The sequence below is a fragment of the Oncorhynchus nerka genome, linkage group LG22 (assembly GCF_034236695.1).
Source record: "Oncorhynchus nerka isolate Pitt River linkage group LG22, Oner_Uvic_2.0, whole genome shotgun sequence".
In the NCBI taxonomy this organism is placed as follows: domain Eukaryota; kingdom Metazoa; phylum Chordata; class Actinopteri; order Salmoniformes; family Salmonidae; genus Oncorhynchus; species Oncorhynchus nerka.
The window spans coordinates 6,344,274-6,362,403 of NC_088417.1; the positions used below are offsets into that span (position 1 = coordinate 6,344,274).

General features: G+C 46.0%; 1 protein-coding gene across 4 annotated transcripts in view; it reads left to right on the forward strand.

Annotated features, from left to right (window-relative positions):
• LOC115127598 (eyes absent homolog 1) overlaps nt 1-18,130 on the forward strand; it is a 160,716-nt gene that overhangs the window by 47,424 nt on the left and 95,162 nt on the right. For all 4 annotated transcript variants that reach the window (XM_065006874.1, XM_065006876.1, XM_065006875.1 and 1 more), the window contains 3 exons: nt 1,394-1,460; nt 2,248-2,393; nt 7,343-7,465. In XM_065006874.1, coding sequence (XP_064862946.1) covers nt 1,394-1,460; nt 2,248-2,393; nt 7,343-7,465 — 336 coding nt within the window. The remainder of the gene's footprint in view (nt 1-1,393; nt 1,461-2,247; nt 2,394-7,342; nt 7,466-18,130) is intronic.

Consider the following 18,130-nt stretch of genomic DNA (forward strand, 5'->3'; position numbering starts at 1 on the left):
GCCCATAGTCAAAAGCCCATAGTCTCTGGTCAACAATGATGCACTATATATAAAATAGGATGCCATTTGGGACACACCCTTAGTGTCCCCCTCCCCGTCCCTACGGAAACTAAATACTTTGTTTTTTTTGTCCAATTAGACAGTTGTTATAGAACGATGTCAAGTCGACATTTGAACCTGGTTCAGTGATTTTTATTTTTTATTTAACCTTTATTTAACTGGGCAAGTCAGTTAAGAACAAATTCTTATTTATAATGACGGCCTAGGAACAGTGGGTCATACCCTGACCCTGACGCACGCAGGGCCAATTGTGCGGCGCCCTATGGGACTCCCAATGTGATACAGGCCAGGATCAAAACAGGGTCTGTGGTGACGCCTCTAGCACTGAGATGCAAATTTACTAACTGTATTTATTGTTTCTAATGATTAATGGATCAATAAAAATGATTATCAATTCAAAAAGTGTAACTGTATTACATTTGGTGTGTCATTTTAACAAAAAAATAATTTAACTATACACTATGCACTGACTTAAAATAGCCTTTAGTAAGTGCAAAGACAACATGAAAATGCAGCATTGGTCACAGTAGGTTTGTGTTGAAAAACGTTGATTAGGAAGTGCATCCCCAGTAATACGTTGTGTGTTTCATGAAGGAATGATAATGTGGTAGCGCTAGTTACAAGCAATCACTTTCAATTTGGTCCTGGCCTGGCCTTGAAGCCTGGGGCTGGATCCCAAATGGCACACTATTCCCTACATATGGGCCCTGGTCAAAAGTAGTGCACTATAAGGGAATAGGGTTCCATTTGAGACAGGCCCCAGGCAACAGGCCCACATTGATTCAGACCATTCTGAGTGTGTTTACACCAGCCTAGCAGTCGTCATGGCAGCGCCACAAAGTATCTCACAGAGGCTATATCCCAAATAGCACCCTATTCCTTACACTCTTAGAAAAAAAGGTTCCAAAAAATGTTTCTTCGGCTGTCCCATGTGAGAACTCTTTTTGGTTCCAGGGTTAGGGTTTCCACCTTCTGTGGAAAAGGTTCTACATGGAACCCAAAAGGGTTCTACCTGGAACCAGAAAGGGTTCTCCTATGGGGACAGCCGGAGTACCATTTTGGGGTGCCATTTGGGACGCAGGAATATATACGCTGGTCAGCAGAATAAACCCTCAGGGTTTTTACCTGATTATTTTGCTTCATTATTGCGCCCCGGGTTTTAAACCTTAAATAAGGTTGGGGAAATAAATGGAGTAACGCAACGCAATTACACTTTCCTAGGAATCCAGAAGTTCTGTTGGCGAAAGATAATATTTACTTTTATTTACCTTATATCTTTAATGTTTAAATATGTACTCCCCCCCTTCTTTCTCTTCAACTCTCTCTCTCTCAGTTATTGGAACCAGTGGCTTCAGCCCAAGACAAACACACCAGTTCTCCTCACAGATTTACCCTTCCAAGTAAGGCTTCTTTTATTTAGCTTTAGAAAATAAACGGCATCCCAACTTCATTGGGTTCCTTTAATTAGATCCTGCTGCGAGATGTGGAGGTTTCTACCTGCTTTGTTTGCCTGGATGTCTGCCGTTTGTGCACTTACCAAATCAGTTGTAATTATTATCTTGTCCTTTGCGACGTATACTTCTCATTTTGCTGTCCTAGTGCTAGTCTTACTCTTGAACTAATTACTATCTCTCTCTTCTGACAACTACGGAACCTTACGTAGCAGCAGCAGAATCACAGAATGTGTCTATTGTTATGGTTTTATGTGTTTGGTAAAATATGTTCCTCCTTTCTCTCTTTCTCTCTCTCTTTCTCTCTCTCTTCCTCTCTTTCTTTCTCTCTCTCTTTCTCTTTCTCTTCTCTCTCTTCTCTCTCTCTCTCTCTTCCTCTCTTTCTTTCTCTCTCTCTCTTTCTCTCTCTCTTCCTCTCTTTCTTTCTCTCTCTCTTTCTCTCTTTCTTTCTCTCTCTCTCTTTCTCGCTCTCTTCCTCTCTTTCTTTCTTTCTCTCTCTCTCTCTTTCGCTCTCTTTCTCTTCCTCTCTTTCTTTCTCTCTCTCTTTCTCTCTTCCTCTTTTTCTTTCTCTCTCTCTCTTTCTCTCTCTCTTTCTTTCCTTCTCTCTCTTTCTTTTTTTTCTCTCTTTCTTTCTCTCCTTTCTTTCTTTCTTTCTTTCTTTCTTTCCTTCTCTCTTTCTTTCATTTAATTTATTTCTCTCTATCTCTCTCTTCTCCTTGTTTCTTTTCTGAAATAGCAGACCGTATCCACATATTCTCCCTACTCCTTCATCCCAAAATATGTCTGCGTACGGTCAGACACAGTACACCACAGGAATGCAGCAGGCCGCAGCCTATGCTAGCTACCCCCAGCCTGGACAACCCTACGGGATACCTGCCTATGGTAAGCACAGGCCAAACCCCTGCCTCCTGAATATTGCATGAACTTTACATTACAAACCCATCACTTCCATTTCAAACCCATCACTTCCATTTCAAACTCATCACTTCCATCTCAAACCCATCACTTCCATTTCAAACTCATCACTTCCATCTCAAACCCATCACTTCCATTTCAAACTCATCACTTCCATCTCAAACCCATCACTTCCATTTCAAACTCATCACTTCCATTACAAACCCATCACTTCCATTACAAACCCATCACTTCCATTACAAACCCATTACTTCCATTACAAACCCATCACTTCCATTACAAACCCATCACTTCCATTTCAAACCCATCACTTCCATTACAAACTCATTACTTCCATTTCAAACCCATCACGTCCATTACAAACCCATCACTTCCATTATAAACCCATCACTTCCATTACAAACCCATCACTTCCATTTCAAACCCATCACTTCCATTACAAACCCATCACTTCCATTACAAACCCATCACTTCCATTACAAACCCATCACTTCCATTACAAACCCATCACTTCCATTATAAACCCATCACTTCCATTACAAACCCATCACTTCCATTACAAACCCATCACTTCCATTATAAACCCATCACTTCCATTACAAACCCATCACTTCCATTACAAACCCATCACTTCCATTACAAACCCATCACTTCCATTACAAACCCATCACTTCCATTACAAACCCATCACTTCCATTACAAACCCATCACTTCCATTACAAACCCATCACTTCCATTTCTGCATACTAGATGTATCCGTATCATCAGGGCACCTCATGCCACACATGCAAATACACTTATATTAGTTAGCTATGTTACACGTTTCTTTTGTAATATAGAATTAAGTGTGATAATAATATGTCTATACAGTGGGGCAAAAAAGTATTTAGTCAGCCACCATAAACTTTGTTATCGACCAAATACTTATTTTCCATCATATAATTTGCAAATAAATTCATAAAAAATCCTACAATGTGATTTTCTGGAGGAGAAAAAAAGCTCATTTTGTCTGTCATAGTTGAAGTGTACCTATGATGAAAAGTACAGGCCTCTCTCATCTTTTTAAGTGGGAGAACTTGCACAATTGGTGGCTGACTAAATACTTCTTTGCCCCACTGTATGCGATAAAGATCCAGGGCCCTCAACTATGTTGTTGTGTTACAGCCTGAGTTTTAAATGGATTAAATTGAGATTGTGTGTCACTGGACTCAAACACCACATAATGTCAAAGTGGGAATTGTGTTTTTAGATTATTTTTAATTTTTTTTTACAAATGAACAATACATGAAAAGCTGAAATGTCTTAAGTCAATAAGTATTCAAGCTCTTTGTTACGGTAAGGAGCCTAAATAAGTTACTAAAAATGTCTTTAAAAAGGCACGTAATAAGTTGCATGGACTCTTGTGTGCAATAATAGTGTTTAACGTGACGTTTTTAATGACTACATCATATCGGCATCCCACATATAATTATCTGTAAGGTCCCTCAGTCAAACACAGATTCAACCCCAAAGACCAGGGACGTTTTCCATTTCCTCATAAAGAAGGGCACTTATTGGTAGATGGGTAAAAAAAAAAAAAAAAAGTAGACATTAAATATCCTTTTGAGCGAAGTTATTAATTACACTTTAGATGGTGTATCAATAAAACCTGGTTCAGTCTGCTTTCCAACAGACACTGGGAGACAAATTCACCTTTCAGCAGGACAATAACCTGGTTCAGTCTGCTTTCCAACAGACACTGGGAGACAAATTCACCTTTCAGCAGGACAATAACCTGGTTCAGTCTGCTTTCCAACAGACACTGGGAGACAAATTCACCTTTCAGCAGGACAACAACCTAAAACACAAGGCCAAATCTACGCTGGAGGTGCTTACCAAGACGACATTTAATGTTCCTGACTGGCCTAGTTACAGTTTTGACTTAAATCAGCTTGGAAATCTATGGCAAGACTTGAAAATAGCTGTCTAGCAATGATCAACAACCAACTTGACAGAGCTTGAATATTTTAAGAATAATGTGCAAATATTGTACAATCCAGGTGTGCAAAGCTCTTAAAGACTCACCCAGAAAGACTCACAGTTGTAATCGCGGCCAAAGGTGATTGTTATGTAAATTACATATTTCTGTATTACATTTTCAAACATGTTTTCACTTTGTAATTATGGTGTATTGTGTGTAGTTGGGTGAGAAATAAAAACATCTATTGAATCCATTTTGAATTCAGGCTGTAACACAACAAAATGTGGAACAAGTCAAGGAGAAGACCTTCTGAAGGCTCTGTAAATAAACGTTATTTTCATAAAGATTCATCTTTATATTGTTCCTGTTCTAATTCAAAGTAAGGTTATGATGTTCATAATATTATAATATTAGTGCTTATTCAACTAATATATATGATATATAATTATATATATATATATCCAAGAATTCACAACTAGCATGCCATTTATATATATATATATATATATATATATATATAAATGGCATGCTAGTTGTGTAGTCTTGGTAGTGCTACGTGCTATACAACTCTTCACCGAGGTATTGCAAATAAACACTTAGCTCAGGACAAACAGTTCCCAAGATAAAGCAAAAGGAGACCTAGAACTATGGCGTTGGTCGTTGGTTCGCACCATGTTCCCTGCAACCACCCCAGCCCCCCCCCAAAAAAAGTGCTTATCAAGCTATTCAGTCAGATCGGAACCAATATACATTTCAAAACAACAACAACAACAAAAACGGTGTCTTCAGGCGTCATAGAAACGAAACAACAATGTACATAATGATGTTTGAAGGCTTTAGAAGGACTTGAACCCCCCATAACGATGTTCTTTATTTGTCCGAAGGCTTTAGAAGGACTTGAACCCCCCGCAACGATGTTCTTTATTTGTCCGAAGGCTTTAGAAGGACTTGAACCCCCCATAACGATGTTCTTTATTTGTCCGAGGGCTTTAGAAGGACGTGAACCCCGAATTCTTTATTTGGACTTGAACCCCCACAACGATGTTCTTTATTTGTCCGAAGGCTTTAGAAGGACTTGAACCCCCCACAACGATGTTCTTTATTTGTCCGAAGGCTTTAGAAGGACTTGAACCCCCCACAACGATGTTCTTTATTTGTCCGAAGGCTTTAGAAGGACTTGAACCCCCCACAACGATGTTCTTTATTTGTCCGAAGGCTTTAGAAGGACTTGAACCCCCCACAACGATGTTCTTTATTTGTCCGAAGGCTTTAGAAGGACTTGAACCTCCACAACGATGTTCTTTATTTGTCCCGAAGGACTTGGCTTTAGAAGGACTTGAACCCCTTTATTTGTCCGATGGCTTTAGAAGGACTTGATGTTCTTTATTTGTCCGAAGGCTTTAGAAGGACTTTGAACGATATTCCCACAACGATGTTCTTTATTTGTCCGAAGGCTTTAGAAGGACTTGAAACCCCGAACCCCCTTTAGGAAGGACTTGAACAACGATGTTCTTTATTTGTCCGAAGGCTTTAGAAGGACTTGAACCCCCCACAACGATGTTCTTTATTTGTCCGAAGGCTTTAGAAGGACTTGAACCCCCCACAACGATGTTCTTTATTTGTCCGAAGGCTTTAGAAGGACTTGAACCCCCCACAACGATGTTCTTTATTTGTCCGAAGGCTTAGAAGGAACTTGAACCCCCCATAACGATGTTCTTTATTTGTCCGAAGGCTTTAGAAGGACTTGAACCCCCTACAAAATGTCCAATATGACTTAGGAATTTAGAACATGCATCACAATGATACCCTATCCCCTATATAGTGCACTACTGTTCACCAGAAGTAGTGCACTACAATATATAGAGAATAGCATGCGATTTGGAACGCACAGAGTGTTTGTTTGAGTGGTAGTGAACCTGCCATGGCATAGGAAAGAGGTTGACTTTGAGTCAATATAACCGACTGGCAGTTGGACTAACAACAAACACTAGTAGCAAGTGTGTTGTTTTTATTCCTTGTGCAATAATTCAGAGATCGTCCATCTTTTAGCCATTCAAACATACTACATCATTCAAACATGCTACATCATTCAAACATGCTACATCATTCAAACATACTACATCATTCAAACATGCTACATCATTCAAACATGCTACGTCATTCAAACATGCTACGTCATTCAAACATGCTACGTCATTCAAACATACTACATCATTCAAACATGCTACATCATTCAAACATGCTACGTCATTCAAACATGCTACGTCATTCAAACATACTACATCATTCAAACATGCTATGTCATTCAAACATACTACATCATTCAAACATACTACATCATTCAAACATACTACATCATTCAAACATACTACATCATTCAAACATACTACATCATTCAAACATGCTATGTCATTCAAACATACTACGTCATTCAAACATACTACATCATTCAAACATACTACATCATTCAAACATACTACATCATTCAAACATACTACATCATTCAAACATACTACATCATTCAAACATGCTACATCATTCAAACATACTACATCATTCAAACGTGCTTTACAATGTCATGTTTCTTGTATAACTTCAATCTACATTAGTCTGTTAATTTTTAAACCCCCAAACTACTGTTGAATCTGAAGTGATGATTAGGTGTATTATCAATTTATAAATTAGAACAGTTACTAGCAGACTGATTAAAAACAAATCTGTCCTACAGGTAAAATTATTCAGGTACCGGAGACAATAATAAAGATAACAATACTAATATATTAAGTTGTATTTAATATAAAGCTATAGCTCTATTTAATATAATACTAAATTGCTTTTAACATAGAGATAGAGATATGTCTCAAAGTGCCTGGTTTAGAGTTGTCTGACAGCAGTGAGTTGTGTGTGCATCAAATCACTGTGGTGTTACTAACTGATTCAGGTCCATTATGGGCAGGCATAAAGACAGAGGGGGGACTGAGCCAGTCCCAATCCCCAGGACAGACAGGCTTCCTCAGCTACAGCTCTGGTTTCAGCACACCTCAGACGGGCCAGGCTCCATACAGCTATCAGATGCCAGGTGAGGAACACACATAATATACTGTAATGTAGAACTGCCCTGAATTTACATGTATTTCTCTTCTCTACTTTAGTCTCCTCTCCTTCCCTAACTTTTTTAGGGTCTCTCCTCACTCCTCGTAGCTTTCTTACCGTGTCTCTCCTCTCCTAACTTTATTACCTTGTCTCTGCTCTCCTTTCCTAACCCTCCTACCTTGTCTCTCCTCTCCTCACCTAACCCTCCCAACTTGTCTCTCCTCTCCTCCCCTAACCCTCCTACCTTGTCTCTCCTCTCCTTTCCTAACCCTCCTACCTTGTCTCTCCTCTCCTCCCCTAACCCTCCTACCTTGTCTCTCCTCTCCTTTCCTAACCCTCCTACCTTGTCTCTCCTCTACTCCCCTAACCCTCCTACCTTGTCTCTCCTCTCCTTTCCTAACCCTCCTACCTTGTATCTCCTCTCCTCCCCTAACCCTCCTACCTTGTCTCTCCTCTCCTCCTCCCCTAACCCTCCTACCTTGTCTCTCCTCTCTTCCCCGAACCCTGCTACCTTGTCTCTCCTCTCCTCTCCTCCCCTAACCCTCCTACCTTGTCTCTCCTCTCCTCCCCTAGCCACTTTTCAACTAGCTTCTCTTTGCATTTCTACAAAGGGCAATATCAGAAAAAAGGACTTTTCCCCCAATGTCCACAACAGTAATGACAGTTACAGACTTATTCACCCCCCCATACACACACCACCACTACCAGCACCCACCCCCAAACACACACCACCACTACCAGCACCCCCCAAACAGACACCACCACTACCAGCACCCCCCCAAACACACACCACCACTATCAGCACCCCCCAAACACACACCACCACTACCAGCACCCCCAAACACACCACCACTACCAGCACCCCCCCAAACACACCACCACTACCAGCACCCCCCCCCAAACACACCACCACTACCAGCACCCCAAACACACACCACCACTACCAGCACCCCCCCAAACACACACCACCACTACGAGCACCCCCCCAAACACACCACCACTACCAGCACCCCCAAACACACCACCACTACCAGCACCCCCCAAACACACACCACCACTACCAGCACCCCCCAAACACACCACCACTACCAGCACCCCCAAACACACACCACCACTACCAGCACCCCCCAAACACACACCACCACTACCAGCACCCCCAAACACACACCACCACTACCAGCACCCCCCAAACACACCACCACTACCAGCACCCCCAAACACACACCACCACTACCAGCACCCCCAAACACACACCACCACTACCAGCACCCCCCAAACACACACCACCCCGACCAGCACCCCCCCCAAACACACACCACCACTACCAGCACCCCCAAACACACACCACCACTACCAGCACCCCCCCAAACACACACCACCACTACCAGCACCCCCAAACACACACCACCACTACCAGCACCCCCAAACACACACCACCACTACCAGCACCCCCCAAACACACACCACCACTACCAGCACCCCCAAACACACACCACCACTACCAGCACCCCTTTATGTGTTTTCTCTAACCCTAACCCTCTCCTCTTCTCTCCTCTTCTCTCTCCCTCTCCTCTTCTCTTCTCCCTCTTCTCTCTCCCTCTCTCCCTCTCCTCTTCTCTTCCTCTCCTCTTCTCTCTCCCTCTCCTCTTCTCTCTCCCTCCCCTCTCTCTCTTCTCTCCTCTTCTCTCTCTCTCTCCTCTTCTCTCTCCTCTCCTTTCTCTCACCTCTCTCTCCTCTCCTCTCTCCTCTCTCTCTCCCTCTCCTCACCTTCCTCTCTCCTTCTCTCACCCTCTCACACCTTCCTCTCCTCTTCTCTCTTCCTCTCCTCTTCTCTCTTCCTCTCCTCTCTCTCTCTCCTCTCCTCTCTTCCCTCTTCCTCTCCTCTTCTCTCTCCTCTCCTCTTCTCTCTTCCTCTCCTCTTCTCTCCTCTCTCCTCTCCTATTCCTCTCCTCTTCTCTCTCCCTCTCCTCACCTTCCTCTCTCCTCCTCTCTCTTCCCCCTCCTCTTCTCTCTCCCTCTCCTCTTCCCTCTTCCTCTCCTCTTCTCTCTCCCTCTCCTCTCCTCTTCCTCTCCTCTTCTCTCTCCCTCTCCTCACCTTCCTCTCTCCTCCTCTCTCTTCCCCCTCCTCATAGAATCAACACAGATGGAAACATGATGGTGGGCCCTTAAGAGCTTCATGTTCTTCCTTTGTTGTTTTATCCCCTGTTCTCTGAGATCCTATTTGTATTTGTTTAAGAGCCGAGACCATGGTGATTTATACCCTAGATTCCACCCATAAATGTAACTTGCTCTCGCTTTCTCTCTCTCTGGGTCTTTCTCTCTCGCTTTCTCTCTCTCTTTCTCTCTCTCTCTGGGTCTTTCTCTCTCTCTCTCTCTCTCTCTCTCTCTCTCTCTCTCTCTCTCTTTTTCTCTCTCTCCCTCTCTCTTTTTCTCTCTCTCTCTCTCTCTCTCTCTCTCTCTCTCTCTCTCTCTCTCTCTCTCCCTCTCTCTTTTTCTCTCTCTTTCTCTCTCTCTCTCTCTCTCTCTCTCTCTCTCTCTCCCTCTCTCTTTTTCTCTCTCTCTCTCTCTCTCTCTTCTTTAATTCTAAAAGTAGATCAGGCTAGCTGCCATGTTGTTTCCCTTCATGGTTGGTTTCTGTCAGAGAACCTCAACAAAAACTTTATTCGTTCTCCAACAGAAAGCACTACTTTACATCACATACTGTAGTCATTATCCCAAGATGGCTAAGGGAACTATAATTATAACACACTTACACAGGTAGTTACTCTGATATAAGAGGCCTGTACCAGAGACACCATAAACTTACTAGCTATGCTCAAAAAGCCTCCTCTATTCTCAGTAGCCATGCTAATAGCTAACTGTAGCCTACTGTATCAGTGTTAGCTGTACCTAACTGTTGCGTATCAGCGCTAGCTATAGCTAACTGTAGCCTATCAGCGCTAGCCATAGCTAACTGTAGCCTACTGTATCAGCATTAGCTGTACCTAACTGTAGCCTATCAGTGCTAACCGTAGCTAACCGTAACTAACTGTAGCCTATCAGCGCTAACCACAGCTGACTGCAGCCTATCAGCGCTAACCACAGCTGACTGCAGCCTATCTACCACAGATCTAATCCAACCAGCCATGCTAACCAGAGCTAACCGTAGCCTATCAGCCATGTTAACCAGATCTAACCATAGCCTATCAGCCATGCTAACCAGAGCTAACCGTAGCCTATCAGCCATGCTAACCAGAGCTAACCGTAGCCTATCAGCCATGTAAACCGTAGCCTATCAGCCATGCTAACCGTAGCATATCAGCCATGCTAACCAGAGCTAACCGTAGCATATCAGCCATGCTAACCAGAGCTAACCAGAGCTAACCGTAGCCTATCAGCCATGCTAACCATAGCCTATCAGCCATACTAACCAGAGCTAACCGTAGCCTATCAGCCATGCTAACCAGAGCTAACCAGAGCTAACCGTAGCCTATCAGCCATGCTAACCATAGCCTATCAGCCATACTAACCAGAGCTAACCGTAGCCTATCAGCCATGCTAACCAGAGCTAACCAGAGCTAACCGTAGCCTATCAGCCATGCTAACCATAGCCTATCAGCCATGCTAACCAGAGCTAACCAGAGCTAACCGTAGCCTATCAGCCATGCTAACCAGAGCTAACCGTAGCCTATCAGCCATGCTAACCAGAGCTAACCAGAGCTAACCGTAGCCTATCAACCATGCTAACCATAGCCTATCAGCCATGCTAACCAGAGCTAACCAGAGCTTTATGTTCGCTCCACTGTGTAATGTGTGATAGTAGAAACATCTCCACATGTTGTTGAAAAGCCTGCGGAGCATCTCACAATAAATAAGGCCAACAGAAGAGCAGATGTGTGTAGCGGCCCGGGGAAGGCACTTCTCCACGCCTCTTAACCAAATACTCTGCCTGCCGCAGCTCTACAGCTCTGAGAGAAACGCTGTACAGAGCCAAATAATATAACATTTCAAATGTCTATATTCTTTAAAAACTTGTGTGAGTGTAATGTTTACTGATTATTTATTTCCCTTGTTTATGTCCCCTTTGTTTATTGTCTATTCCATTTACTTTGGCATTGTAAACATCTGTTTTCCATGCCACTAAAGCCCTTAAAATTGAATTGAATTGAAAGGGAGAGGGGAGAGAAGGGTGGGCGGGGGAGCAAGGGAGAGGGAAAGAGAAGGGGGGGCAAGGGAGAGGGAAAGAGAAGGGGGGCAAGGGAGAGGGAAAGAGAAGGGGGGGCAAGGGAGAGGGAGAGGGGGCAAGGGGAGAGGGAAAGAGAAGGGGGGCAAGGGGGAGAGGGAAAGAAGGGGGGAGAGGGAGGGAGGGGGGAAAGGGGGGGGGGGGCAAGGGAGAGGAAAGAGAAGGGGGCAAGGGAGAGGGAAAGAGAGAGGGAAAAGAAGGGGGGGCAAGGGAGAGGAAAGAAAGAAGGGGGGGCAAGGAGAGGGAAAGAAGGGGGCAAGGGAGAGGGAAGAGAAGGGGGGCAAGGGGAGAGGGAAAGAGAAGGAAAGAGGAAAGGGAAAGAGAGGGGGGGGGGAAGAGGGAGAGGAGAAGGGGGAAAGAGAGGAAAGAGAAGGGGGGGCAAGGGAGAGGGAAAAAGGGGCAAGGGAGAGGGAAAGAGAAGGGGGCAAGGGAGAGGAAAGAAAGGGGGGGCAAGGGGAGGGAAAGAGAAGGGGGGCAAGGAGAGGGAAAGGGGGGGGGCAAGGGAGAGGAAAGAGAAGGGGGGCCCTGGCCTCAGGGAGAGGAAAAAAGGGGAAGGGGAGGGAAAGGGGGGCAAGGGAGAGGGAAAGAGAGGGGGGGCAAGGGAGAGGGAAAGAGAGAAGGGGGGCAAGGGAGAGGGAAAGAGAAGGGGGGCAATGGTTTAACTCATGATGACAGTATTATGTAGCCATTTGTCTTCCCTCTCTCTCTCTCTCTCTCTACCTCCCGTCTCTCTCTCTCTCTCTCTCTCTCTCTCTCTCTCTCTCTCTCTCTCTCTCTCTCTCTCTCTCTCTACCTCCCGTCTCTCTCTCTCTCTCTGTCTCTCTCTCTCTCTCTCTCTCTCTCTCTCCCGTCTCTCTCTCTCTCTCTCTCTCTCTCTCTACCTCCCGTCTCTCTCCTCTCTCTGTCTCTCTCTCTACCTCCCGTCTCTCTCTCTCTCTGTGTCTCTCTCTACCTCCCGTCTCTCTCTCTCTCTCTCTCTCTCTCTCTACCTCCCGTCTCTCTCTCTCTCTGTCTCTCTCTACCTCCTGTCTCTCTCTCTCTCTCTCTCTCTCTCTCTCTCTCTCTCTCTCTCGTCTACCTCCCGTCTCTCTCTCTCTCTCTCTCTACCTCCTCGTCCTCTCTCTCTCTCTCTCTCTCTCTCTCTCTCTCTCTACCTCCCGTCTCTCTCTCTCTAGCTCCCTCTCTCTCTCTCTCTCTGTCTCTCTCTCTACCTCCCTCTCTCTCTCTCTGTCTCTCTACCTCCCTCTCTCTCTCTCTCTCTCTCTCTCTCTACCTCCCTCTCTCTCTCTCTCTCTCTCTCTCTCTCTCTCTCTCTCCGTCTCTCTCTCTCTACCTCCCTGTCTCTCTCTCTCTACCTCCCGTCTCTCTCTCTCTCTTCTCTCTCTCTACCTCCCCGTCTCTCTCTACTCTCTCTCTCTCTCTCTCTCTCTGTCTCTCTCTCTCTCTCTCTTCTTTCTCTCTCTACCTCCCGTCTCTCTCTCTCTCTCTCTCTCTCTCTACCCTCCCGTCTCTCTCTCTCTCTCTCTGTCTCTCTCTCTCTCTCTTTCTTTCTCTCTCTACCTCCCGTCTCTCTCTCTCTCTCTCTCTCTCTCTCTCTCTCTCTTTCTTTCTCTCTCTACCTCCCGTCTCTCTCTCTCTCTTTCTTTCTCTCTCTACCTCCCGTCTCTCTCTCTCTCTCTCTGTCTCTCTCTACCTCCCGTCTCTCTCTCTCTCTCTCTCTCCTCCTCCCGTCTCTCTCTCTCTCTCTCTGTCTCTCAATTCAATTCAAGGGGCTTTATTGGCATGGGAAACATGTGTTAACATTGCCAAAGCAAGCGAGGTAGATAATATACAAATTAACAGTAAACATTACACTCACATAAGTTCCAAAAGAATAAAGTCAAATGTCATATGATGTCTATGTACAGTGTTGTAATGACATGCAAATAGTTAAAGTACAAAAGGGAAAATAAACCAACGTAAAAATGGGTTGTGTTCTTCACTGGTTGCCCGTGGCAACAGGTCACATATCTTGCTGCTGTGATGTCACACTGTGGTAATTTCACCCAGTAGATATGGGTGTTAATCAACATTTTATCAGGATTTGTTTTCAAATTCTTTGTGGATCTCTGTAATCTGAGGGAAATATGTGTCTCTAATATTGTCATACATTTGGCAGAAAGTTAGGAAGTGCAGCTCAGTATCCATCTCATTTTGTGGGCAGTGTGGACATAGCCTGTCTTCTCTTGAAAGCCAGGTCTGTCTACGACGGCCTTTCTCAATAGCAAGGCTATGCTCACTGAGTCTGTACATAGTTAAAGCTTTCCTTAATTTAGGGTCAGTCACAGTGGTCAGGTATTCTGCCGCTGTGTACTCTCTGTGTAGGGCCAAATAGCATTCTAGTTTGCTCTGTTTTTTGTTCATTCTTTCCAATGTTTTTTCTCCTGATTTGGTTGGGTCTAATTGTGCTGCTGTCATGGGGCTCTGTTGGGGTGTGTTTGTGTTTGTGAACAGAGCCCCAGGACCAGCTTGCTTAGGGGACTCTTCTCCAGGTTCACCTTTCTGTAGGTGATGGCTTTGTTATGGAAAGTTTGGGAATCGCTTCCTTTTATGTGGTTGTAGAATGTAACGTTTATTGGTGTTCTACGTTGTACACAGAGGATATTTCTGCAGAATTCTGCAGAGTCTCAATTTGTTGTTTGTCCCATTTCTTGGTTGGTGAGTGGATCCCAGACCTCACAACCATAAAGGGCATTGGGTTCTATAACTGATTCAAGTATTTTTAGCCAGATGCTAATTGGTATGTTGAATTTTATGTTCCTTTTGATGGCATAGAAGGCCCTTCTTTCCATTATTTTGTCTAACTGAGATTTACTGTCAGGGCCCATGTCTCACAGAATTTGTGTAGAAGATCTAGGCCCTCCTTGGTTGGGGACAGAAGCACCAGAAGCAACAAACAGTAGACATTTGACTTCAGATTCTAGTAGGGTGAGACCGAGTGCTGCAGACTATATATATATATATATATATATATATATATATATATATAACTGTTTATGTTGTATGTTTTTCCAGAAACACCACTTTCCATCAATTTGTATAGCAGACCCTCATGTCAAATTGAGTCAAACTTCCCAAAGCCTGAGAAGACTTTTGCCTTTGTTTTGGTTTGTTTGTTTGTCATTTAGGGTGTGCAGGGTGAATACATGGTCTGTCGTGCGGTAATTTGGTAAAAGGCCAATTTGACATTTGCTCAGTACATTTTTTTCATTGAGGAAGTGTACAAGTCTGCTGTTAATGATAATGCAGAGGATTTTCCCAAGGTTGCTGTTGACGCATATTCCACGGTAGTTATTGGGGTCAAATTTGTCTCTAATTTTGTCGATTGGGGTGATCAGTCCTTGGTTCCAAATGTTGGGAAGATGCCTGAGCTGAGGATGATGTTAAAGAGTTTAAGTATAGCCAATTGGATTTTGTGGTCTGTATGTTTTATCATTTCATTGAGGATACCATCAACACCACAGGCCTTTTTGGGTTGGAGGGTTTTTATTTCGTCCTGCAGTTTAGTAGAGCCCCTAGTGTTGACCCCAGTAGAGCCGTTAGTAGAGCCCCTAGTAGAGCTAGTAGAGCCCCTAGTAGAGCCCCTAGTAGAGCCCCTAGTAGAGCTAGTAGAGCCCCTAGTAGAGCTGGGAGAGCTAGTAGAGCCCCTAGTAGAGCTAGTAGAGCCCCTAGTAGAGACCCTAGTAGAGACCCTGGTAGATTCCCTAGTAGAGCCCCTAGTAGAGCCCCTAGTAGAGACCCTGGTAGAGACCCTAGTAGAGCCCCTAGTAGAGCTAGTAGAGCCCCTAGTAGAGCCCCTAGTGGAGCTCCTAGTATAACTCCTAGTAGAGATGGTAGAGCCCCTAGTAGAGCCCCTAGTGGAGCTCCTAGTAGAAGTCCTAGTAGAGATGGTAGAGCCCCTAGTAGAGCCCCTAGTGGAGCTCCTAGTAGAGCCCCTAGTAGAGATGGTAGAGCCCCTAGTAGAGCCCCTAGTGGAGCCCTTAGTAGAGCCCCTAGTAGAGCCCCTAGTAGAGCCCCTAGTAGAGACGGTAGAGCCCCTAGTAGAGCTCCTAGTGGAGCCCCTAGTAGAGCCCCTAGTGGAGCCCCTAGTAGAGCCCCTAGTGGAGCCCCTAGTAGAGCCCCTAGTGGAGCTCCTAGTATAACTCCTAGTGGAGCCCCTAGTAGAGGTGGTAGAGCCCCTAGTAGAGATGGTAGAGCCCATAGTAGAGCCCCTAGTGGAGCCCCTAGTAGAGCCCCTAGTAGAGATGGTAGAGTCCCTAGTGGAGCCCCTAGTAGAGCCCCTAATAGAGCCCCTAGTAGAGATGGTAGAGCCCCTAGTAGAGATGGTAGAGCCCCTAGTAGAGATGGTAGAGCCCCTAGTGGAGCCCCTAGTGGAGCCTCTAGTAGAGCCCCTAATAGAGCCCCTATTAGAACCCCTAGTAGAGCCCCTAGCGGAGCCCCTAGTGGAGCCCCTAGTAGAGCCCCTAGTGGAGCTCCTAGTATAACTCCTAGTAGTAGAGCCCCCTAGTGGAGCTCCTAGTAGAAGTCCTAGTAGAGATGGTAGAGCCCTAGTAGAGCTAGTGGAGCCCTAGTAGAGATGGTGGTAGAGCCCTAGTGGAGCCCTTAGTAGAGCCCCTAGTAGAGCCCCTAGTAGAGCCCCTAGTAGAGATGGGAGCCCTAGTAGAGCCCCTAGTGGAGCCCTAGAGAGCCCCTAGTGGAGCCCCTAGTAGAGCCCCTAGTGGAGCCCCCCTAGTAGAGCCCTAGTGGAGCTCTAGTATAACTCCTAGTGGAGCCCCTAGTAGAGGTGGTAGAGCCCCTAGTAGAGATGGTAGAGTAGTAGAGCCCCTAGTGGAGCCCCTAGTAGAGCCCCTAGTAGAGGTAGAGTCCCTAGTGGAGCCCCTAGTAGAGCCCCTAATAGAGCCCCTAGTAGAGATGGTAGAGCCCTAGTAGAGATGGTAGAGCCCCTAGTAGAGATGGTAGAGCCCTAGTGGAGCCCCTAGTAGAGCCCTAGTAGAGCCCCTAATAGAGCCCCTATTAGGTAGAGCCCCCTAGAGCCCCTAGTAGAGCCCCTAGTAGTGGAGCTCCTAGTAGAGATGGTAGAGCCCCTAGTAGAGATGGTAGAGCCCCTAGTAGAGCCCCTAGTGGAGCCCTAGTAGAGCCCTAGTAGAGATGGTAGAGCCCCTAGTAGAGCCCCTAGTAGAGCCCCTAGTAGAGATGGTAGAGCTCCTAGTAGAGCCCCTAGTGGAGCCCTAGTAGAGCCCCTAGTAGAGCCCCTAGTGGAGCCCCTAGTAGAGCCCCTAGTGGAGCCCCTAGTAGAGCCCCTAGTGGAGCCCCTAGTAGAGCCCTAGTAGAGCCCCTAGTAGAGCCCCTAGTAGAGATGGTAGAGCCCTAGTAGAGCCCCTAGTAGAGCCCCTAGTGGAGCCCCTAGTAGAGATGGTGGAGCCCCTAGTAGAGCCCCTAGTGGAGCTCCTAGTAGAGCCCCTAGTAGAGTCCCTAGTAGAGCCCCTAGTAGAGATGGTAGAGCCCCTAGTAGAGCCCCTAGTAGAGCCCCTAGTGGAGCCCCTAGTAGAGACCCTAGTGGGCACCCTAGTAGAGCCCCTAGTGGAGCTCCTAGTAGAGCCCCTAGTAGAGCCCCTAGTGGAGCCCCTAGTAGAGATGGTAGATCCCCTAGTAGAGCCCCTAGTAGAGATGGTAGAGCCCCTAGTAGAGCCCCTAGTGGAGCCCCTAGTAGAGCCCCTAGTAGAGATGGTAGAGACCCTAGTAGAGATGGTAGAGCCCCTAGTAGAGCCCCTAGTAGAGATGGTAGAGCCCCTATTGGAGCCCCTAGTAGAGATGGTAGACCCGTAGTAGAGCCCCTAGTGGAGCCCCTAGTAGAGATGGTAGAGCTCCTAGTGGAGCCCCTAGTAGAGCCCCTAGTGGAGCCCTAGTAGAGCCCCTAGTAGAGCCCCTAGTAGAGCCCCTTGTAGAGCCCCTAGTGGAGCCCCTAGTAGAGCCCCTATTAGAGATGGTAGAGCCCCTAGTAGAGATGGTAGAGCCCCTAGTAGAGCCCCTAGTGGAGCCCCTAGTAGAGCCCCTAGTGGAGCCCCTAGTGGATCCCCTAGTAGAGCCCCTAGTAGAGGTGGTAGAGCCCCTAGTAGAGCCCCTAGTAGAGCCCCTAGTGGAGCCCCTAGTAGAGCCCCTAGTAGAGATGGTAGAGCCCCTAGTAGAGCCCCTAGTAGAGCTCCTAGTAGAGCCCCTTGTAGAGCCCCTAGTAGAGCTCCTAGTTGAGCCCCCAGTAGAGCCCCTAGTGGAGCCCCTAGTAGAGCCCCTAGTAGAGCCCCTAGTAGAGATGGTAGAGCCCCTAGTAGAGCCCCTAGTGGAGCCCCTAGTAGAGCCCCTAGTAGAGCCCCTAGTGGAGCCCCTAGTAGAGCC